This window comes from Moschus berezovskii, chromosome 12, assembly GCF_049115385.1.
Source record: "Moschus berezovskii isolate FMDL1 chromosome 12, NW_MosBer_1.0, whole genome shotgun sequence".
NCBI classification, from domain to species: Eukaryota; Metazoa; Chordata; class Mammalia; order Artiodactyla; family Moschidae; genus Moschus; species Moschus berezovskii.
This window is the reverse complement of record NC_142471.1, coordinates 82,750,855-82,775,914: the sequence shown is the minus strand read 5'-3', so window position 1 is coordinate 82,775,914 and position 25,060 is coordinate 82,750,855. Positions and strand designations below refer to the sequence as shown.

At 46.2% G+C, this 25,060-nt stretch overlaps 1 protein-coding gene across 1 annotated transcript; it reads right to left on the bottom strand.

The window, feature by feature from the left end:
- Window positions 1-3,497: 3,497 nt before the first annotated feature.
- LOC129555949 (inactive pancreatic lipase-related protein 1) lies at window positions 3,498-19,825 on the bottom strand. Its single transcript, XM_055425910.2, is given in 12 exon segments — window positions 3,498-3,561; window positions 6,368-6,535; window positions 7,213-7,321; window positions 9,675-9,804; window positions 10,685-10,803; window positions 12,807-12,926; window positions 13,027-13,146; window positions 14,910-15,018; window positions 15,773-15,910; window positions 18,061-18,186; window positions 18,670-18,824; window positions 19,777-19,825. Coding segments are annotated over 12 exon segments (1,407 nt in total).
- Between the last annotated feature and the right edge of the window lie 5,235 nt (window positions 19,826-25,060).

Below are 25,060 nucleotides of genomic sequence, written 5' to 3'. Positions count from 1 at the left end.
CTGAATGGTCTAGTGGTTTTCCCTACTTTCTTCAATTTAAGTCTGAATTTCACAATAAGGAGTTCATGATCTGAGCCACAGTCAGCTCCTGATCTTGTTTTTGCTAACTGTATACAGCTTCTCCATCTTTGGCTGCAAAGAATATAATCAATCTGATTTCGGTATTGACCATCTGGTGATGTCCATGTGTACAGTCTTCTCTTGTGTTGTTGGAAGAGGGTGTTTGCTATGACCAGTGCATTCTCTTGACAAAACTCTATTAGCCTTTGCCCTGCTTCATTCCGTGCTCCAAGGCCAAATTTGCCTGTTACTCCAGGTGTTTCTTTACTTCCTACTTTTGCATTCCAGTCCCCTATAATGAAAAGGACATCTTTTTTGGGTGTTAGTTCTAAAAGGTCTTGTAGGTCTTCATGCTCTGTACAAATAGGTAACTAATGAGAATCCTCTGTTTAGCACAGGGAACTCTACTCAGTGCTCTGTGGTGACCTGAATTGGAAGGAAATCCAAAAAAGAAGATATATATATAACTCATGTACTTTGCTATACAGTAGAAACGAATACAACATTGTAAAGCAACGATACTCTAATAAAAGTTAATTTAATAAAAGAGGGCTCTTTGCTGGAGGACTTGATCCCACGGTGCTGAGCAGTCGCAGATAGACACTGCCTGAGGCCCTGTGAGAGCAGAGGGCGACTTCCCACTCATGGTTGTCTCAAGACCCGTGGCCAGACCAAGACCTCTGCTCGTGCTGACATGCTCCCTTCCCAGCTTCTTCTTAGAGTGTCTCATTCACTCCCTTTCCTCTTTTCCCTCCTCTGACTAAGCTGTGTTGTGGGCTGTTTGTGTTCAATTAAGGAAGGGGCTCCAGGTTTCCTTCCTTTGTCTCTAGGCCTGTGATTCTTACCGGGCCTTATCATGGGCTCTGTGACACACACGGCATCCGAGGCATTAATTGTGGGGCCTTCTGTTCTCTGGCTTCCTGGTAGTTTTCTCAGGAAGTATCTCTGATAACAGGACCTTCACTTATTCTAGGAGAGGAAATTGGGTGGAGAGACCTGGAGGCCCCGCTCCAGCTTCGGTCCCCAACAGCTGCCTTCCATGTCCCTGGGGTGCATGGCCATCACTGCACCTGTCGTCAATTCCAAGGTCACCCAGGTCACCCGAGGCTCAGGGCAGAGCCTCCACTGTGTGCTTATGGAGCGGCCAACAGTCTAAGGGATCCTCAGCAACTTGCTTTCCCCATCTTCAGTCTCTTCTTAGCTTCCCTGCTGTTTTAAAATTAGTTTCCCCAAGTTATTGCCTGTGTCTGATAGTCTGGGGAGCAGGAGAGGCAGGCTGCCCTTGAGCAGGGCGGCCCTCTCACCATCCCCTCCATCATACCTACTTCCATGCACCACCCTCCAAGGGTCTCGTCGTTGTTCAGTTGCTGACTTGTTTGTGACCCCATGGACTACAGCATGCCAGGCTTCTCTGTCCTTCACTATCGCTTGCAGTTTACTTAAACTCATGTCCATTGAGTCGATGATGCCATCCAACTATCTCATCCTCTGTCCTCCACCCTTCTCCTCCTGCCTTCAATCTTTCCCAGCATCAGGGTCTTTTCCATCAAGGAGGGTCTCCTTACCTCTCCCCCGGGAGGCTGCAGGAGCCTCCTCCTCCTCGCTGGCCTCCCAGCCTGCAGTCTCAGTAGGCCTGGGACTAGAACCCCCGGCTCTATGGAGCCTTCCCCGTCTTGCTCCTCCCTCTTCTGGGTCCCTTCCTGGGATATACCTTGCTTTTGGCAGGCAGAGGGCAGCAGGGCTGTGTTTATTTACATGCTGGCATGCCAAGAGCACTGCCTCACAGTCATCCGCTTCCCCCTCAGTCCAGCGCCTGGCACAGAGCTGGCATTAGGAGTGTCTGCAGAGTCTGTATCCTGTTGACTGCATCTGCTGCCTTGTCCAGAGTGTGGGTTCATGGCCAGGGCCGGGTCTCTCCTGCTCAGCGCTCCCTCCTCCTCATTACACTGTTTATTGAGCACCACCCCCCGCCCCCCAACACCCCCTGCCCTTTACTATGAAGCCTACTACCGTCGCTCAGTAAATCCTCATCATACTCTCTGCTTGTGAGGACTGTTCTGGAGCCCACTCGCACTCGAGTCTTGTGTTTTGGTTTTTTTTATAATTTTATTTATTTACTTTTAGCTGTGTTGGGTCTTTGTTGCTGAGTGGGCTTTTCTCTAGTTGCAACGAGCTGGGGCTACTTTCTATTTGCAGTCCATGGGCTTCTCGTGTGGTGGCTCCTCTTGTGGTGGGGCGTGGGCTCTAGGGCGTGGGGGCTTCGGTAGTCGCGGCCCCCAGGCTCAGTAGCTGTGGTTCCCAGGCTCTAGAGCACAGGCTCAATAGTTGTGGTACATGAGCTTAGTTGCTCTGTGGCATGTGGGATCCTCCCAGACCAGGGATCAAACTCATGTCTCATGCCTTGGCAGGTGGATTCTTTACCACTAAGCCATTCAGGGAAGCCCTGCCCGCAAGTTTGAAGCTCAGTAATACCTGACGTGCCATGAGGGGTTAGAAACTGCTGTGGTGGTTGGGTGACCAAGAGGGGAGATACTCAGGGGAGGCAATGACCTTCCTGGTCCCTCAGAGCCCCCCTGGGGTTGATCATGGGACAGGCTGGACCACCTTGAAGACTCCTCCCTCCACCAGGTACAGAACACCTTTGTGGGTTAGGACTCATGATGAGGTCTGGTTGGCTGCGTCATACCCGCCCTCCCATGACTGAAAAGTCCCTCTCCACAGGGTCTGTGTTGGACACTCCCGTCAGAAGCCATTCCCTGGACCCCTTCTCAGCACTTGGCCCTGCAGGCCTCAGGGAGAAGGCTTTGAGCGGCCTGGTCCGGGAAGCGCAGGGGGCCAGGGGCAGGAGTGGGGCTTGAAGAATGTCTGTGCTCTGCAAACGCTCCCACCACAGCCCTGGGAAGCCGGAGCCCCTTTCACCTCACCAAGAGCCAAGGCTTCCAGACGGGCCCATCACCACCCAGTTTACCACCACAAGGAGGCCGCGTCCTAGCACGGCCTTCCTGGCACGGCCTTCCATGATCTCAGTCCCGACGACAGGTCAGTGACCGCTCCGTGTGCTGGGACAGCGGACACCCACCGCCACCCTCCCCACGCCCGCGCTGGGACGCTGTCCTCACTGGTAGATGAAGGGGCAGGGCTTAAGCTCTGCTGAGGCCCCTCAACGCCCACCCTCTAGTTCCGCTGCTTGTTGCCACCCCCTCAGGTGAGGAGAAACCAGCGGGCACAGGACCAAGGAAACTGGGGGGTCGGGGGGAAGGTGTGGTAACTGGAGGTCAAGGGCAGGAAACCTAAATATACGGAAAATGTGCAGGACATTTAAAAATATTCAGTTTCCAAATATCCCACGGGGGCAGCTGACATCAGCAACAGAGGTGAGCAGAGAGATGCATGAACGGATTTATTGGTGTTACACGCAGCGGCACCGCACCTGGCATTTAACAGGGCATGAGAGTGAGCAGGATGTCTTCCCTCCCGGCGTCTTCGCTGCAGAAACTGTGTCTGTGGAGGGAAAAGGTCTGCTTTCTGAGTGCTGGGCATCCTTATTTGGCAACTGGACTCCTTCAGTGAAGGTAACTGCTGATTTACAATTCAAAAGGCTGAAGGCTGCCCTAGGCTGGTAGCTTCAAACAGTTCCTAGAGGGCTGATTGCCTGGGCTTCCAGTGGGTGGGGCTGGCCTGGACTCAGGACACAATCCGGGTGGATGGTCTCTGGGCACTCTGGCAGCCAGGACTGTGAGCTCCTTGGAGCAGGGACTGGGGCTCTCACAGCTCTCCTTCTCCACGACCCATGCGAGCACCCCAAAACCCTGGCACATAGATTTACAGATGGACTCACTCTTGGCTCAGTCACTCTGGGGACCCGATTCCACCTTACAGTAGCTCCAGAAAATACAGTTGCTACAGTAGACTGAGCTGCTACTAGCTGCAAAGGCACTAGCTGTTCACTGTGCATGCGATGTGAACTTCTTTCTCACAAGTGTGCAGAGGTGTTGTCACGAGTCCTCCATCACAGGAGAGGAAACAGGCACAGAGGGCTCTCAGTCAATAGTGGAAGAACCAAGACGCAAACACAGGTCTAGCTGACGTCATGGCCCGCATTTTCTATGGCTGGGTCAACTCCAAAGCTACCGTGACCTTGCCTTTCAAGCCTGCAGTCGGGGGCCTGGCTCTCTGCTGGGGCTCCCCGTCTCCTGCCTTCCCAACACGACAGGGAGCTGGTTACTTGAGTCTCACCACTGGTGTCATTTGTAGAAGAGGGCGTAGTTCTCTCCCGTGACTGGTGAGAATTCCATGTTGATAATATGTCTCATGACAATACACGTAAAAAAGCTTTATAATTAAGTAAAAACCAGTGCAGATGTAAGTGATGATGGTTATAGCTCTTCTAAGAAACACGGGCTTCTCTCAGGTCTCACCACCTATGAGCTCTGAAGCTCCATCCTCTTTCCTCACCTTCACTGGCCCCTCCCCACTTTCCCTCTGTATTTCGTTTGTCTTTCTGGGAAGCCCTAACCCTAACCTCCAATCATATTCCAGTCTTCTGCACAGGAGGCCTGCCCTCAGCAGTCTGGCCTCCCCCTGCCCCTCTCATCCTCTGGGACTCTCTGCCTGCCTTCCCACCCACTCTCTTCGGGCCCCTCATGGGGAGTTCATACTGTGTCATTTGACCTTTTGCACGAATTCTAAGTCTAATTTTCCAGCAGCTACATTGTTCAGCCCTCCAGAGCATCCTCCCCTCTGTCTTTGCATCCCTCTCCTGGACTCCTGGCATATCTGGTACTTAATCAAGTCAGAGAGGAAGGAAGGGAGGAGGCCAGTGTTTGGAGGAGAGAGAAATAATGGGGAGAAAACTACAATTTTTTCTTTTGACACCATGTCACTGGAGGGAATTCCTGTCAGCAGATTCCTTGGTAGGACTTGAAACCATAATAACTTCCACATATTAATGAAAAGAATCTGAGGGGTATCTGAGAGGAGGTTGGACCAAAGTCTTACTTTTCTTTGGTCTCCCAATTATTATTATTTTTTAAAATGTTACTTATTGGCTGTTTTCCCAACAGCAAAATATTTGAATAAGTTAAGCATTTTTATTCCCCAGACTAGTTGGTGAGACTAGATCTTCCTATATTTAAAATATCTGAAGTCCACCATCCAGTTTTCTTGGATAGATTCCCTCTGGAGTTGGCAGGTGGGGAAGCTGCACATAGGCCTCTAGAGAGCTGAGGTGGCAGCCGATGGACTCAGGGCCTCAGGCACAGCCTCAAGTACATTCTGTTCCTTTTCTAGAAAGTGCAGAAAGACACTGTAGGGTGCATCACCCTGGCTTATTCAGTCTTATATTTTTTTTCCTTTCTCAGATCTACCTGTGAGCAAGTCATCTCCTGGGAACGCCTCGTGTTGTAAAGATTCCAATGAGACCACATTCTTCTGACCTAATTTTAACCACACGGTCCCAGGATGCAGGCAATGGTTCTACTTCCTTACAGGGCCTGGGGAACTGACCTTTAAGCCCCAGTGTTCTCTAGTGGGGCCGGCAGGGGAGGCCTCGGCTGCACCCCCGGCCCGCCCCGCATTCCCCACCTGCCTCCTCGGTGCTGTGCTCTCTCTGAGAGGATCTTCTTGTTCTGCTGACCACCCACCTGGGCCAGCCTCTCCATCCTCCCTTCAGAGAGACAAGGAGGACCTCAGAGGTCATCCAGCCTGAAGAGACAGCTGTGAGGTCTGCCAACCCTGCTGTCCCTCTGCCCAGGGGAGGGACATTCTCTGGGGCCTGAGTTTAGTGACCCCACCTGACCTCCCAAACCTCAGTCAGTGACCGAGAGCCCAGGAGCCCCTTTCTGCCTCGCCACACAGGGGTGTCCTCCTGGCTGAACTTGGGGTCCGAGCTTTGGTCATTACCCCCATATGCCTCACAGCTGGGACAGTTGGGGACATCCTGGGTCAGGATGAATATTCTGCAAGTATGGCCATCTCGGCTTTCTCTTGTCTCATCTCAAATTGTATATCTTTTGCTAAAACTGATTTCTTCTTCTATTACTCTGAGCTTTCACGGATCATCCCCTCTTTAACATGTAGCCATCCTCCAACCCATATTTATAACCCATATCCCTCAGAAATTATTTCTTATTATCTGTCTTATTTTTCCTCCTCAGTTTTCACTGAAAGTGGAGCTGTACCATCTGTGCTTCCCAAAGAGAGTGTTGAGGACCCTGGCTGAACCTTAACTGACCTTCTGGGGTGAGTTTCCATGACAAATGCAACTTTCTACAAACATCCTCAGGAACAAGCCAGCAAAGACACTTACTCTGTCTTTTCCTCTCCCTTCTGCACAGTGATCTTGGCTGCACCCACTTTGGAGAGGGTTGGGTTTACCACGTTGTTATTCCAAAGAAACTTGACTTTCTCAGTTGTTCCAACGTCAATATCTGCGTCAAACTCACTGGAAAGGGTGGGGCCTAGTTTGATAATCCCACTTGAAATAGAGAAATAGAAACATTCCCATTCCTGCAATAAGTTCTAATGAACAGATAAGTCCCTGTCACTTTTCTCTACTCAAGATTAACTAGATAATTTTTCCAAATTAACTCTCAGATAAAGGTTAGAAAAATGAAAAACTCAGTTACAATGCTATCAGTCTCAAGCTACTATTTATTTTATTTTTGGCCATGCCACATGGCATGTGGAATCTTAGTTTCCCAACCAGGGATCGAACCTGTGCCCCCTGCAGTGGAGGCTAGGAGTCTTAACCACTGGGCCATCAGGGAAGTTCCTCAAACTACTATTTAAATATTATTTCTTCAAATGTAAGTTCATTTATCTTCAAAACTTTGTTATACAAAACCATGTAATTCTTTCATATTTTTCTGGTCGAATTATTTGTATAATAACAAGTTAGCCACTTATTTTAACACAAAACACATGTGTGACTAGGCTAGTCAGAAAACATGATATCTGGGATAACATTAGATTTAATCTTAAAAAATCTTATCTACTGAGAGAGAAAGAATTAAATGCCTGGATTTATAATAGAGAAAAGAACACTTCTTAGAAGAAATCTGAAATTAGCTTCAATACATAAAGTAAATAATTTAAAAGCCATTCAGAAAAATATGCAAGCATGTCAATGCACGCATATGAAAGTCCTGTATATTGAAGACATTGTATTGACGAGTGTTTCCCTTATTTCCAAACAAAGCAACTTTGATTTGACCAGTGGCTGTTCTTCCAGACAGTGTTACAGAAACACCATATCTCCAGCCTGCATGGGGCATAGAAAAGAGTTCAGTCTATTCATGCACAAGACAGTGGATCCACATCTCAGATCCCTGTTCCCCATTCCTTCCTGTTAAGCTACAACTGGAATTAGGCCCTAAGGAGAAGCACGCATCTGGCAGTGGCTCCAGCCCAGTAAAGGGACCACTAATCACATGTGGCTGCTTAAATTTAAACCCAGATTAAATAAAATTAAAAAAAAAACCCTCAGTTTCCTTAGCCACATTGAAAGTGCTGAATTGCTACATGCAGTTAATGGCTGCTGCACTGGACAGCACAGAGCATTTCCACCACGAACTAGAGCTCTGTTGGACAGCTCCACTCTAGAAGGGCAGTGATGGGAGTGACGGTGAGAAGAGAAGCGTTGAGGGCTTGTCCTCATATTGGAACTCGGGATGCCGTCCTCAGTCTCAAGGGCCAGGTCTGTCTTTCCTTTGCCTCTCTGTGGCTTGAGCAGTCTCCAGCACAGAGGTCATCAAGATTTATACCTGAAGAGCTGTCTTGGCCCCCAGGAGCACACACACGTGTACATGAACTTGCACACCTATGACCACACACACACACACATACAAAAGCACACACGTGCGTGCACGTTGCTAAGTCGCTTCAGTCCTGTCTGAGTCTCTGAGACTCTGGACTATAGCCTACCAGGCTCCTCTGTCCAACAGATCCTCCAGGCAAGAACACTGGAGTGGGTTGCCATGCCCTCCTCCAGGGGCTCTTCCTGACCCAGGGGTTGAATCCACATCTCTTATACCTCCTGCACTGGCAGGCAGGTTTTTTACCACTAGCACCACCTGGAAAACCCCATAAACACACACACGCACACACACACACATATACACATTCACATTCCCACGCATACACACATAGGAATGTAAACACACACACACACTTTGCCTAATGTCTACGTGCCCTTCAGGTCCTCAGAGGTGTTTTCTCTGCCCCTTCCTCTGGTCAAGACTGTGTGCTCTGCCCCCCCGATATCCCAGCAGCAATCTGCCAAGCCCAGTGCACTTGGAGCTGCTTGCTCAGTTTCCATCTTCTCTGCTGCATTATAAATTTCATACTAGAGTGTTTACATCCTCCCCTAGGTCTAGAACAGTCTGTGGTCCATAAATAGATGTTAGTTGAGGAATGAATATATGGCTTTTGAATGTTTAATTTGTTGTTTTAAAATATGGGCATGTATTTCATGCATCACCACATCAGAAGAAGGATCGATTCATCAACGTCTTTTTAAATAAATATGTATACAGTGATGGAAATATTCCCTATCTTGATTGTGGAGATGGTTACATGACTATTCATTTATCAAAACCCATAGAACCAGCTATACACCACAAAGGCTGAATTTTGCTGTACATAAATTATATCTCAATAAACCTGACTTAAAGTACTATATGACTTGTATTATATTTATGTATTTGTATATACACAGTCTCTCTCTATTTTTTCTTTTTACAGTCCAACATCTTAAGGAACTTTCATAGGGCAGATTGGCACAAAGTGGCTGAAACATGCCCATCTCTACCCTTTGTCCGAGTCATTCAGCTGAATTTGGAGAGAAATTCAATTCAGTTCAGTTCAGTCGCTCAGTGGCATCCAACTCTTTGCTACCCCATGAATCACAGCACGCCAGGCCTCCCTGTCCATCACCAACTCCCGAAGTTCACTCAAACTCATGTCCATCGAGCTGGTGATGCCATCCAGCCATCTCATTCTCTGTCGTCCCCTTCTCCTCCCGCCCCCAATCCCTCCCAGCATCAGAGTCTTTTCCAGTGAGTCAACTCGTCACATGAGGTGGCCAAAGGATTGAAATTACCCCTTTCTGATTCCTGTTCACCCTCCACCAGAGAGTCACCCCTCCCCCGCCATGATCAAGAGGGACACATGGACGGAAGGCTGGAAATGGAGAGACTGGAGTTGGGCTTCTAAGTGTGCTGGACAAGCAAAGAGTTGGTGTCAAATAAATTTTGAATGAATAGGAAAACAGATGTGGATGAGACAATTTTTATGATGAAGAGAACAAAAGATTGTGGGGTGGTAAAAACTCAGAGAAGATGGCCATAGAAACACATAAATCGCTGCTGGCCCATCAGCCATGCTACTTGCACGAGCTAATTTTATGCCACAGAAATAAACTGGAAGCAAAGCAGACCCTTTCTAAATTCACAGTTGAGTCTTAAGTGGGGTAGTTTGAGTGGATGTGTCCTTTTACTAAGATAAAATGTACCCACAAATATTTCAGGTTATTTTTACTTATGTAATATTTATATTTATGTAAAACAGGAATCACACCTTCTTTACCAGGGCAGGAAAGTCACAACGCCACTTACGAGCAAATCTGCCGGAATCTCCTGTGTTCAGGAAGAACTTCTGCTGCTCCTCACGTGTCTTGCCAGCAAATCTGTCTGCCTAGTGTCCCATCTGTGGGCGCCCTTCATCTGGACAGGGGAAGCACTTGTTCTAATGAGGAAGATGGATCTGGCTGTAAGGTACGCTTGTCTCTCTATGATCCACCCATCTTTCCTGTAGTCTGAGTTTCCTCTTTTATAACTGGAAAGAGATTGGAATAGATGGTGTCTAAACTACCTTCATCCAGGATGTGGTACCCAAGCCTGAGGCGCATCACATTAGAACTACTTCAGGAGGGTTAGAAAATCGATGCCCGGGCCCCAGGTCAGGTCAAATATGGCTTCCATCAGGTGGCGTGCCAGTGAATGATTAATAGGCAATGCTGGAACAGTAAGTCCTTTGTGTGGCTACCAATTTCCATGCTATAAGTACTCTCTGACTGTGGCCACTTTCAGGCTACCAGCAAGATGTCACTGGATGGGGAGCTGCAGAGAGATGGCCACACCAGGCTCCAGTGTGTCGTTTCTTCTGTCTCTCTTACTGCCAGCTGTGTAAGATACAACCCCTCCTCCCCCGGCCCCAGCCTGGCATCCACCCTTCCTTCTCTCTGGTGTGTATATTCTTCTCTCACATTCTATTTTTTTTCTGCTTTAGTCAGAAATCTGCACTCCTTCTCCTCCTTCTAAAATCTATGATTTTCCAAGAAAGATTCAAACTTTGCCTCCAGCAGGAAGCCTTCCTAGATCACTGAATTGATTGCTCTACTCTCTGATTTCCCCAGAATCTTCCTCTCCCACGTGACTCTTCTAGAACTGTAGCTACTTCCTGCTTAAAGGTTTTTTCCCCCTCCACTCCATGGAGGGGTTCATTCCATGTGAACTCTGACAAGCAGTGCCAAAAACAATCAGGGATGATCAGAAACTGGAGAGTACTGCAGACCCCAACTTAGCAGGACAGCAGCACCACCGTGGGACTCGAGATAACATCTTACAGACTCAAAGTCCCTGTAGCAGGCACAGGGGTATGTGGTGAATCCCTTGGGATTGAGGGTGCTCTCTGAGTAATACCTATAGCTTCTCAGGTGATTGCAAGCCACGAAGTCCCAGGTTCGTGATGAAGCAAAGGAGGAAGTCTGCACAGGTGACCGGGGTCCCATGACAATTTCTCTGCCTCTCCCTCCAAGTGGGATGGGACTATATATTCAGAAATTTAAGATGAGTCCAAAATCCAGACAAAAAATGACAATTAACATAGAATGCCTGCTTTCTGATTGCTGGGGAATGTTTTGAACTCTTTACGTGTATTGTCCCTATCACCCTCACCTTTCTTCAGGGGTTTCCCTCATGACTCAAATAGTAAAGAATCTGCCTGCAACGCAGCAGACCCAGGTTCAATCCCAGGATTAGGAATATCCCCTGGAGAAGGGAATGGCAATCCACTCCAGTGTTCTTGCCTGTCCATGGGATTTCCATGGACAAGAGTGATGACTCTCATGCAAACTAGATTTCCCATGGATAGAGGAGCCTGGTGGGCTACAGTCCATGGGGTCACAAAGAGTCTGACATGACTGAGCAATTAATACTTTCACTTTCTTCACAGATGGGTAAAACATCATCCTTAATTACAGAAAGTCATATAGACTCCAGCCTCAGGTTTCATATTTCAGCTCGGAGTGGTGGAGCTGAGATTTAAACCCAAGCCTATCTGGTGCTTGAGCCCAGGTCTGTAACCTCTGTGCTGTCCTATGTCCCAGGCACCAGGTTGAAGGTTCTTAAGGACACAATCAGATGTGACATGACCTCCCAGACAAGACAAAAGCAGGGCAAGGACATTTTCATGACACACTTAGGCAAATAAAAGAGAAGGTTGAATAGCTTTAGATGGCTTTATGTGAACACCCTGTTCACTCTCGCAATGTCTTGCTCCTTCTTAGAACCTTCCTTGGCCCCTACCAACTCTTGCCAAGTGGTAGCTATCATAGCACACCTTCAAGATCTGGCCTGAACTTGCTTGGTTGTTACTGATGGAGAGTCTAGGCTACCCTATTCTCTCAAAGCCTCATAAAGCCATGAAAGACAAACACATTGGTCCTCAGCCCTAACATTTGTTTTGGCGGTGTTCATCCCTGCCAAGTCATTATGCTCACATCCAATAAAAATATTGCATCATTTGTGGGGCCAAATCATGAGTCTGGCTGAAAATTTCACCTATTCATTGTCATTCTGACTTTATTTGATACAGAGAGCTGTATCTGAATGATGCCCTTAATCCCAGTTGCTGACCATTGATAAAGAACAGCCATGTTGAGTAGCAAGTCTCTGCTCTAATCTTCATTACCTGTGATTGCTTCTTATTGCTGCCCCAACATAGAAGAGTAGTGACTCTCATGCAAATTGGTTTGCCATGGACACAACTGGGAATATTCCCATTTTACCTATGGAGTTGAAGCCAATAACATAAGCTTGAACCATGTCATAAACAAGAAATGGTAGAAAAATTCTCTTCAAGTCAGGATAGTTACTTTTATGGTATTTCCTTCCTTTATTAGGTAGCTGCTGCTGCTGCTGCTGCTGCTGCTGCTAAGTCACTTCAGTCGTGTCCAACTCTGTGTGACCCCATAGACGGAAGCCCACCAGGCTCCCCCGTCCCTGGGATTCTCCAGGCAAGAACACTGGAGTGGGTTGCCATTTCCTTCTCCAATGTGTGAAAGTGAAAAGTGAAAGTGAAGTCGCTCAGTCGTATCCGACCCTTAGCGACCCCACAGACTGCAGGCTACCAGGCTCCTCCATCCATGAGATTTTCCAGGCAAGAGTACTGGAGTGGCTTGCCATTGCCTTCTCCGATTAGGTAGCTATCAATTGACTATTCGAGTTAACAGCTTTAAGCAATGGTTTTGTAAATCTTTGTTGCTTGGACACCCACAACAATATTTTAAGGAAATAACAACCAGCAGAGCTGAGATATAACAAATGATACCTGGCTGTATTTTTAAGAATACGGTCTAGAAAGGAAGATTGTTTTTAAAGAACAGTGTATTTTCATTGTTAAGCTTTGCTGTGGGAATGGCATTGCTCCCCCAGGGAAGTGGTTCCCCAACTCTGCTCAGCCTTTACCTGCCCAGATGCCATCTAGGTCCACGATCTGCAACAGGGCATTCTTCCTGAATCTGGACATTTCCTCTCCACCATTTGGGAAGAAGTCAAGGTGACCCACCTGTTGTTTCACTCCAAAGCCTGAAATATTCAGAACGGTGGCGAGCTTTTCCTCATGCAGGGCTCTCCTGCTTAAAACACGACTGGAAAGTGCTTGCAGCTGGAACATTGCAGGGCTCACCCATGAATGGGATCAGGGCAGCTACATCTGTGTGGATTACATCAACAAAGCCAGCGTCGGAGGGGTCGTGTCGGACCTCTTCAGGAGTACCCTCAAAATTTGCTTCTACAGGATCCAACCCTGAAAGAGATGGTCAGTGCTGCACACAATAGCTTTGACGGTAGGTGCCGGCAAGATGGAGGTTGTACAGTTGCCCAGGTTGGACACTACCCAACTCCGGGGATACCCTGGAGCAGTGCAGTGCCATGGCCAAGGCATGAAATATGGAGCCATCAAGGCTCTATGATGTTTATTACATTCTAGTGCATGAATAGAGAAGGGTAGGTGAGCAAAGAAATTCAGATTTTGTTTAGGAAAGGATTTATTTTTTCTACAACAGATTCTCCCACTTCCTTGTATATCTTTCTTCTTCAACTTTCTCTTTCACTTCCCAAGTTTGGACGGAAAGGGGGAGAAGTAGTAAGGTATCCTGATTCAAAACACAGATTCCGGGACTAGGATGCATGCATGTGTGTGTATATGCTAAGTCGCTTCAGTCTTGTCTAACGCTTTACAACCCTATGGACTATAGCCTGTCAAGCACCTCTGTCCATGGGATTCTCCAGGCAAGAATAGTGGAGTGGGTTGCCATGCCCTCCTCCAGTGGAATCTTCCAGATGGGGGGATTGGACCCACATATGTCTCCTGTATTGGCAGGCAAGTTCTTTACCACTAGCACCATCTGGGAAGCCATCTGGGACTAGGATGCCTGGCTCCAAAGCCCTGCTTGGCTATTTCTTGAGCAAGTTGCATGACCTTGGGTGAATCACTTGACTTTTTCTATGCCCCAGTTTCCCCATTTATAAAATAAGGGTAATAATTCAGCTATTATAAGATAAAATGAGATAGGATATGTAGCATTTAGCAAAGTGCCTGGCACATTGTTATGGGTGTGTAAGTAAATATTTAGTATTATTTTTCCCTGACTATATGGTGGTGCTTGTAGTAAAGCCTTCCAGGCTCTTTAGGGTCTCAAAGAGTTGGACAATACTGACTATATCTCCTTCTTGACAGGACTCTTGGATTTAACAGTTGTCTTTGAAGATTTTATCAGAGAAGCTGTAAAGACCCAAACATAACTATCTCTTAGAAATAAACGGTAGCGTTCTTACAAAGGTAGAGACTTTCTTAAGCCATAAGAGAGGAGAACTGGGATTGAGTGTCAGTTCTATCACTGATTAGATGTGTGACCTTGAGCAAGTCATTTGCTTCCCTCAGCCTTTTTCTTTAGTTCTGAGCATTAAATGAAAAAAAAATGTAAAGCACTTGCAAAGTATCTGGGATAAGTAGGCACTTAGTCTATGCTTACTGTAATAGTTATATTAGCTTCATAATGATTATATTACACTGATGTAATTTTTTGTTATGATTTAAAGGCTTCGCTTGGGTTAAAAGGATGCTTTTGGTGTGATGGTGACGGCACTTCTTCTGCCAATGAAGACAGTGGGATTTCTGTGTTCTCTTCTGCCCTTGATTTCAGAGAAGGGGAAAAGGAATGACCACATGGATCCTTCTTAACTGTGTTTGCTCACGTTCCTATCAGTCTTGCTCTGCATCTTCCTGGGTGCTCAGTCCTGCTAAGAGAACCACACCAACAGAAACATGGATCTAGAGAGGCGGGAATGTGGACAGAGTGAAGGAAGCAAAGGGAGCCAAGCCTCTACCTCCCCTGCCACAAAGACAGGCTTCTGAGGAGCTTCCCAAAGTGTTCTGTGCAGACTCTAGCTGGCTCTGCCACAGACAAAGGGACGGGCTCCTTGGGGCCAGCTCCAAGCCAGTGAGTCTTGTATCATGTCCTGGGGCTACTGGGGACAAAACCTGGGGCCCTGGCCCTCAAGTCTTGCTTGTAATTCTGCCCAGGCCTGGAGTTTTTCTCCCTGCCTCTCCTGCCACATGGGCCCCCAGGCTATGGCCAATGAGGTGGACTTGGGAAGGTGAGCAGCTGTAGTTCGACTGGAGAGGGAAGATTGTATTGTCAGGATATTTCTCTGCTGCGGTTTTTGCAAACCTAAAGCCATTACTTCTCTGCTGAAAACCTTCCACTGCCATTAGGATGAAACCCAACTCATTACAAAAGCCTCAGAGCTTTCCTGACTCAACACCTATTTTTCTAGACTCTTTTTCTACCCAAACATTTTGTGGAACTTTCAGTTCCTCAAATATGTTGCATTTGGGTCTGTTTCCAACTTCTCTTCCTGTTGTCATCCACAGCTTAGCCACCAGCTCTCAACTTAGATGTCTCTTTCTGGGAGACATCCTTAATTACGGCCCTGCCTCTTCAGACTAGATTCACTGACCTCCATGTGCTCCTATAAAGCCTTGGAGCTACTCCCTCCCCATCCCCACATCAGAACCCTGATCACACCCTATTGTCACTGTAAACTCCCCCAGGGCCTGGGACCACAGCTGTCCTCTTTATGTCCCGGCAGAGCTCCTGACACTGTGCTGCTAAATACTGGATGGACAAACAAACAACACAAAGCTCAAAGTGTTCACACCCGCTGGTCTCAGAGATGTTCACCCAAATGTACTTATTTATTACAGGTCTACAGTTCCACAGCGCCTTGATTCAAAGTGAGTTTTAGGAGTAAGACTCTGAGAGAACTATCAATTATATTTCCTCTTTAAACATAGAAGCCTCAGTTGCATCTTTATACAGAGACCAGTGGGTGTCACGTACCTCCTCTGCAGCCCGGCCCCCACTCACCTTGAGCACGGCCAGCATCTAGGCCATCTGGGCGCCCACCACGCGCACATTGGTGTTGGCGGCCTGAGTGTAGGTGGTCTGGGAGCCTTTCTTCCAGTCCATGCAGATGCAGTTCACCTCCTCCACCTCAAACATGTTCTGGTGTTGGAGAGACTCCAGGGGGTTATCATGGGGCTTATGAATCCACATCCAACCAGGGCTCAGAAATAGTCCCTGAGAGTTACCACTGGCCATCTTTCTGTCCCTTCCTAGCAGGGGCACTGGGATGAACTTGACTTTGTTAGGAATCCTGTTGCCAACAGGAATTATCCCTTGGGGGGTATGTTATGAGAAAGGCAAATTAAGTTTCCTCTCTAGCTTGTAGATTAATTAAAAGCTGACCACTCTGTTTTTCTTTGACCAGATTCAGTAAGGTTGATCCAGTAAGGTGGATAAAACCAGGGCATCATTTAAAGAGCCCTGTTGAGCAAAGAAAAGGTCTCAAGTGCATTCATTCTCTGGAAGCCGGGGTCTAACTGACTTTGTGGATTTGACCACTAGGGGTCCTTTTAGCCTCTTGACAAAGGCTGGGCTTGCTTCACCCCAGGCTACAGGGCACTAAGTTCTAAGGTGGGAGGGAAGGGTCACTATTTTTAGAGTTAGGATAGCATAGTATTTCACAGAAGAAAGACACACTGCAGATATCTGAAAAATAGAACTGTACTGACTCAAAATATATTGGAGAATTCTGAAAGGAAAACTTCTTCCTGGATGTCATAGGAATTGATATATGCTTAGAAGTTCTGCCAGGGAAGATATAGGACCAGATTGAGTCTAAAATGGTGCTATAAATTAAAAATCCATCAAGAATCTTTTCACATACATGATGCTAGTATGTGTGATCACACACACAAATAGCAACAGTTGTTTTCTCAGGACCTTTATTTTTAAAGCAGCCCTGAAGAATACTTTGGCCACCTCATGCGACGAGTTGACTCACTGGAAAAGAGTCTGATACTGGGAGGGATTCGGGGCAGGAGGAGATGGGGACGACAGAGAATGAGATGGCTGGATGGCATCACCGACTCGATGGACATGGGTTTGAGTGAACTCCGGGAGTTGGTGATGGACAGGGAGGCCTGGCGTGCTGTGATTTATGGGGTCGAAAAGAATTGGACACGATTGAGTGACTGAACTGAACTGAACTGAACTGAGGAATCTCTGACAAACTTGGAGAATTTGGAGTACTAACTATATCTTACAGTCTACACATTAAGATACTTATTAATGATGGGACAGAAGCAATACTAAGAGTTAAGTACCTGGTAAAAACTGAGGTCAAATGCAGAATGATTTCACTTTTTGGGGTTTGTAACTTTTCCTGTTGACATATTAGGGTGGATTTATTAATGTGTGTGTGGAAGGCAGGCTGTTAGGATAAATTCTTATGTGTCAGAAAAACATATTGAATCAGTGAACACAAGAAAAGAAGGGATGGATGGTATATTATGTGTGTGTTTGTGTGCCTTTGCACATGTATGCTTGTGTGTATGTGTACATATGTGTTTATGTGCATGTGTACACATGTGTGTTATTCCATTATCTATCCTTTTGACCTAAAGACACTCTATTACAGTGGGTTTTGACACTTTCTATTCTGCAGTTTAGCGCAAAGGCTTCCCAGGTGATGAAGCAAGAAAGACAGATTCAATCCCTGAGTAGGGAACATCCCCTGGAGGAGGAGATGACAACCCACTGCAGTATTCTTGCCTGGGAAATCCCATGGACAGAGGAGCCTGGCCAGCTACAGTCCATGGGGGTCACAAAGAGTTGGACATGAGAATCTATGAGCAACTAAGCAAGCACACATTCTGCCATTTGGGGCACCTGGTCAGCCTTAGGTCCTCCTATCTCAAATAAACGATCATAGCACATATCTCTGACTCTTAGGGAAGTTGGAAAGAATTGAACAAAAAGAACATAATCCCTCATCTATGGGAATACAAAGTAGCCTTACTGAAATGAAGCAGACACCATTTAGGCGTGATCTAATCAGAAATGAGAGGGTGGAAGTGATTGCTCACGTAGCAAATGCCATTGCTTCAGGTTACTGATGCAGTCCAGAAATGTGGAAAGGGCTTTTTATTTTTGTGAAGAGGCATTTTAATTGGATAGTAAAACCTTATATGTCAGGGTTTCCTGTTTCCAAGTTCACTAATTGAGATTGCATAAAGGGAGGTGGAGGCATTCATGGGAAGGAAGGGCAGATGCCTGTGGCACAGGCCACGGGGGTTAGAGCTGGGCCCTACCTTGCACATGTCCACCAGCCAGCTCTCATCTCCTTTGTCTGTGAAGCCATGGATGATGAACCGGGTCTTCTTGTCTGTTTGGAAATTGGACGCCTCAGTCGTTGATGGATCAGAGGAAAGGAGAATCTGTGACAAACACAGAAGAGTTCCATGTTTTTGTAGCCCAGCCACTTTGGCCTGTCTCTTTCTGCCCCATTTCTGCCTGTTCCAATGCCACAACTTTTCAAAGTTTAGCAAAAAGCCACCTCTTCCAGGAAGCCCACCCTGACTTCTCCCTGCCACACCTTCGCAAGTCAGGAATCATTACCTCTACTAGGTCTGGATTGTGACTCATGGTCTTGCCTTTCATAGGTTTTTTGGTAAGCTCTTTGCCACAGACCAGAATCACATAACCAGCTAGAGGTTCTGACAAAAGTGAACCCTTCATTCAATTCAATTTTTTTTTTTTTTTTTTACCAGAGACCAACTCTGTCCAGGTCTGGCTAGGCCTGGTGAGCAGCTGGTAAGATGGGGTAGAGGAGGAGGGTACAGGGATAAGGAACTTCTGGTCCCCGGGTAGACACAACTGCTCACTCCTTTACAACAACGTTAGAATAGCAGAGGTCTCACCTGAAAGTTGTTTGGGCTCTTGTTGGTGTAGAGCAGGAAGCAGGTGCCAATTTTCTCCGGGCTCCAGGGGAGAATTTTCAAGGGCCTGATTGCAGTCCCAGCCCGGGGCTCGGAGTCAGAGAAGCACCCGATAGAATCATAGCACACTTCGTTTCCTGGAGAGAAAGGATGACTGTGCTCAGAGATTAGCTCCCAAGCCTGGGCTGGTCACTCCCCTGCTTGGGGACAGGCTGAAGACCAGGCAGAGTCTTGCCTCAGCCCCATCTACTGTCTCCTTGTCTGGCCCCCACGATCTTCTGATTAGGGACCTGTCCCACTGAATCCCACAGAGACCTCTCTGCCTCGAACCACCAGCAAAACTTAAAAGTTCTGTGTTTCCTAGAGCCTGTTATATAGAGTGAAGTGAGTCAGAAAAAAAACTAGTATTGTACATTAACACATATACATGGAATCTAGAAGAATGGTACTGATGAACCTATTTGCAGGGCAGAAATAGAGAAGCAGACATGGTGAACAGACTTGTGGCCACAGAGGGGAGGAAAGGGTGGGATGAATTTCGAGAGTAGCGTTGAGATATGTACACTACCATGTGTAAACTGCACAGCCAGTGGAAGCAGCTGTACAGCACGGGGAGCTCAGCTTGGTGCTCTGTGATGACCCAGAGGCAAGAGGGAGGGGATATATGTATACTTACAGCTGATTCACACTGTTGTACAGCGGAAACCAACACAACAATGTAAAGCAATTCCCTTGAATTAAAAAAATAAAGTTCTATCCCCAGAGCTTCAGACGTGTTTATTGACTATTAATGTGATAACAGGCCCTGGCAGTCAATATGTTAACCCAGACAAGGATTTAATACTTTATCTGGAAAAGTCTGGTCTCAGGCACCCTGGGCATAAAGGTGGGCTGATGGGAAATGCTCTGAGGCAGGCCCCCCACAAACTGCCTCCTCTCCCAGGCACTGGGGCAGCCCCATCCACCTCTCTGTGGAAACTTGGAGCTGTCTGGAGCTGCTGGAAGCCCAGCCGTGGCTGAGGTTTCTCTAGCCAGTGTTGAGATGATGACTTTAAGTCCTTCCCAAGAGGCAGGTGGGATGTTTCTTACCTTCGGCTGTTCCCAGCAGGAAAAGAGCAATTGTCCAGATGTTCACCATCTACAAGAAATTCAGACACTCAGCTTCACCAAGCACGACCAGAGTAATGAGCAAGACTCAGGAATTCAAGGCTCTTTGCCCTGCCTCCCCGCTTCACAGCTATGGGAAGACTTGCCCTGTTGGATGTTCCAGATCTTTCTTCTCCCTGGATCAAGTGCCCGGGCCATTTTTTTATACTCGAGCCTTATCACTGGGACGCTGCTTCAAAGAAAGAGCAGGTGATGATAGAGCATGCTGTGTGCACTTAATATTTCAGTCTGCACAAATATATAAAACAAGATTAATAACAGAGGTCAAATCTTCCCACAAGTCTAGGAAGATGAAGGATGCTTGATTAAAAGGAGGTGAAAGGTCTAACTTTGCACCTATGTACCTGTGTATGTAAATATGAGCCAAGTGGACCCCACTTTCCATTTTTTTTAATTTGATCATCTAGTACTTTACAAGTCCCAGGAAGGACACTGCAGCAAATTCAAACCATGAATGAACCCATTCTCACTTAGAATGGATGGAAATGCCCTTGCAAGTAGCTGATAGCAAAGAGAAGTGTCTAAGAAAACCTTCTGTTTGTCTCTTTCTGGCTGTCTAGTAATACTTGAGCATATGAGCTGTGAAGACCGAGTCAACAGCCCCATAATATCCTCCGACTACAATTCCCCCCTATATAGTGTTCTAGTTGGAGAAGGCAATGGCACCCCACTCCAGTACTTTTGCCTGGAAAATTCCATGGACGGAGGAGCCTGGTAGGCTACAGTCTATGGGGTCACGAAGCGCTGGACACGACTGAGTGACTTCGCTTTCACTTTTCACCTTCATGCACTGGAGAAGGAAAATGGCAACCCACTCCAGTATTCTTGCCTGGAGAATGCCATGGACAGAGGAGCCTGGTGGGCTGCCGTCTATTGCCGTCTATGGGGTCTCACAGATTTAGACACGACTGATATGACTTAGCAGCAGCAGCAGTCTTCTAGTTACCTATTGCTATGGGATGAGCCAACCCAAAACATAAGTGTTTAAAACAAGAGTAATCATATTATCCTGCTATAATTTGGAATAGCTGGGTTCAGGGGCCCATAAAAGCCCATGTCACCAGACCACATAATGTCTGTTGAGTTTCCTCAGATCCTCTGAAGTTTGCATACCTGTTCTATGAGACTATCTTGTGAAGCTGTCATGAATTACCCACTTACCCAAGCATCTTTGCTGTGTGAACCAGCCAAGCCTTTGGTGTCCTAACCACCTCCAAGTTAAATGTATCTCACTGTCAAAGTTCACACTGCTCCTGAATAAACTGATTGGGGTACAGGACATTGGGGTACTGGCTAAAGGGCCCTCTTCCTATGAACAGAACAGAAAGGACTTCCCTTAGACTAATAAGGAATATCAGCCAACAGTTACTGAGGCTTAGTATGTGTGGTCAGAGTACTTTTCATGTACTTTGAAAAGTACATGTATGGAGACTTTAAGTCTCACAACAACCTCATTAGGTAGGTAAACAGATGTGGAAACTGAGGCACCAGCCTTTAATATCATGCAGACAATGAGTGATAAAACGGGCTTTGAATCCAGAACTATCCAGAATGAAATATGGAGTTGTTGAATATCAGTTATTTTGAGCAAGTTATCAACAAGATTTGTTGAGTGTCAGCTGCCAAGAATAGGGGAAATACTTACATAGAATAAATTGAAATAGAAAATAAATTTCTGCTTACTCCAGAATTGAACCATCTGGTTGACCTGACTGATGAGGTATTCAAGCTTTGGAAATCTGTTTATGTGATGTGGAAAGGTACTGGAGCACTTGATGAAGACTGTGGAGAAGACAAATGCTTTTCTATGATGTTGCAGTGCTAATGTGGGATGAAATTTATGATAATAAAACCTGGGTAAATTAGGTAAATTGGGTGATTGTTGTTTTAGTTGTTCAGTCCCCAAGTTATGTCCAACTCTGTGACCCCATCGACTGCAGCACGCAAGGCTTTTTTTGTCCTCCGCTATCTCCCAGGGTTTGCTCAAATTCATGTTCATTGAGTCGCTGATACTATCTAACCATATCATCCTCTGCTGCCCCCTTCTCCTTTTGCCTTCAATCTTTCCCAGCATCAGGGTCTTTTCCAGTGAGTTGGCTCTTTGCATCAGGTGACCAAAGTATTGAAGTTTCACCTTCACCACCAGTCCTTCCAATGAATATTCAGGGTTGATTTCCTTGAGGATTGACTGGTTTGATCTCCCTGCAGTCCAAGGGACTCTCAAGAGTCTTCTCCAGCACGACAATTCAAACGCATCAATTCTTTTTGTGCTCAGCCTTCTCTATGATCCAACTCTCATATCTGTACATGACTACTGGAAAAACCACATCTTTGGTTTTTGGAACTTTGTAGGCAAGATGATGTCTTGGCTTTTTTATTTAGGAGATGTTGGATAACTCCATCTGTTCCCTGGACCTCTTCTCTTTCTACCATTCACCTACCTTCCCCACATACCACAGTGGCCCCCATCAAACATACCAAGTTCTTTCCCACCTCAGGGCCTTTGCATCGGCCTGAAACTCCCTCCCTTAGACCTCTGCGGGGTTGGCTCCTTCTTGTCATTCAACAATTAGTTTAAATGTCACCTCTTCACTGAGGCCAACCCTGGCCACCTTCGAAACTCCTCCACTGCTCCCCTCCCACCCAGACCCTTGCTCCCTGGCACCTTATTTGCTTCCTTCTCATCACTCATCACAAGTTATAATTGTCTTTCTTGTTTTTCTGTTTATTTATTTGCATTCTTGCTTTTCCCATCTAGAACGCAATTCCATGAGGACACACACCTCTTTTGCTTTGGCCACTGCTGTGCTCCCAGCTTCTAGAACCATGACCAACACATGTATTTATGAATTAATGAAAGAGAGAATGTACATATGAATACGGTTCATAGACACTTTATCCTTATTCTCAGAGTGGATTTCATGGCTGGGAATGGTGAGACGGCACACTTCTAAGGTGGGGAAGAAAGATATTTTCTTCAGAAAACCAAGAAGAATACAAACCTCTGACTAGATCCAGGAGAAACAATCATTGCATGATCTGTCACAGTTTGCTCAGAGGTTAGTTTCCCTTGCCTACTTCCCTTTCAGCTCACCTCACTGCCAAGTTCATCTGTGAGTTCCATGCACACCCCTGAGTCAGGGCTTCAACAGTTGAAACTACCTTAAGGTGATCAGAGCTGATGTGACATCCTCTGGGCAGGAAAGGAAGGTTTTTAATCTCTAGCAGTCACTCAGTTGAGCAGTGAGAGCATGTGTGGACTCCAGACACTCAAGTGTAGAAATATGGGCATTTAGGGCTTAATCTTTCTTTCCTAAAAATTTTTTTCTCTTTCATGTTTGTAGATAGATGTGCCCTTCTACATCTGATACAATACAGAGTTTAAGAAATGATACCTCACCAGCTCCTTGTGTGTCCTTCCAGAGGTAGTCTATGCATTATGTGTGTGTGTGTGTGTGTGTGTGTGTATAGTATTTTATTTAAAAATATAAATGATTAACACATTCTGTACATTATTTTCCAAACTGATTTTGAAAATTAACTATATGTTTCAAAACCATTCCGTATCAGTGCATAAAAAGTCCAGTCTTTTTTATCAGCTGCATAGCCTTCTGACATTTGGGTATTTACTATTAGTTCTCTATTGATGTACATTTGGTTGTTTCCAATCTTGTACTATTAGAAACAGTGCCTTATGAATATTATACACTGGATGGATGGTGTATCTGTAGGGTAAATTCCTTAAAAAGTGGAATTTAAGGGACAAAAGATAATACATTTAACATTTGGTAGTGGTTACCACTCTGTTTCTATGTTCTGATAACTCTACTAGAAATGTTTTGTGTATGTTGGCTATTCTCTCCACCCCACTCCTGAAGCAAGAGTGAAGGAGAGACCATTCGCTATTTAAACAGGTAACGTTTTAGAGGTATGTTAGTTGTGAGACTTTCAGTTGTAGGCAACAGAAATCAATTCTGGATAGCTAATTTTTTAAAAAAGAAGATATTTGTTGGAAGAATATTGGGGCATCTCATGGAATCCATGAAGCTGTTGAACTGTGACACCCTGGGACCGAGACCAAGCAATGGGACCACCTGGAGACCTCTGTAAATCGTCCTCAGAGCCCCTCTGCCTTAAGCCTGATTTTGCTGCAAGGTCTCCCTGGCTTTGAACATCTCAGGCCAGAATTTTTAGTCTATCAGATGATTGGTCTGGTGAGGCCAGGAGCTGCCCCTGAATTAATTAGTAATAGGATCTGGGTCCTATTGGGCAGGTCTGGTTTTATGCCCATAGATAGAGGTGAATTTGTGAGCTGGGCAGCCACTACAAGAGGTATGTGGTTCTGCAGAATCAAATAACAATCCTATATCAACTGATCTACCCACTTTGTACCAAAGTGCACAGGTGGTGGGGCAGTGCCTGTGGGTAGGGGATTTCTTTGAGTATTTCTCAAGTATTTCTTTGCTCGTGTTTATCAGAATTTGAAATAATAAAGGGATGATCTCTTCCTTTTGAGTCATCAAGTCCTTGTCTTTGCATGCATGCTCAGTCATGTCTGACTCTGTAGTCCTAGCCCACCAGGCTCCTCTGTCTATGGGATTTTTTTTTAGGCAAGAACATTGGCGTGAGTTGCCAAAAATTCCTGGGTTCTTCCTGACCCAGGGATCGAACCTGCATCTCCTGTGTCTCCTGCATTACAGATGGATCCTTTACCCCCTGCGCCATCAAGAGTGACTGGCAACTCTGGAGATTGGACTTGCTGATCAGGAAAGTTGATCAGTAATGTTGCATTGTGTTAAGAAGCAGCCATCAGTACTCATGGGCATTAGTTGTCTAAGAAGAAGTGTGCTATACTGGAGCACTTAATATTCTACAAAAGACAAAAGCAAATGAACCTAAAAGGCACCCTCACTTCTGATGATCGCATGAGGTAAAGAAGACCAGAGTCTGGAGACTGGATTGACCCATTACTGTGAAAACCTTTCTGACACCTGACCTGTTCCTTTCCCAGCCCCAGGCTTCCCTGGAGTGGGGAAATAGGTTAGAGATGATGATGGATGGGTTGTGAAAATGGTCGTAGTTCTTTACTCCCTCCCCTCCCCGAAGCTGCCCTGTGCCACAAGATCTTGCAGCTCCTTCCATCAATTACTGGAGTATGTTTCCCCACCACTTGAATCTGGTTGGTTGTGTGACTTGGTTTGGTTAT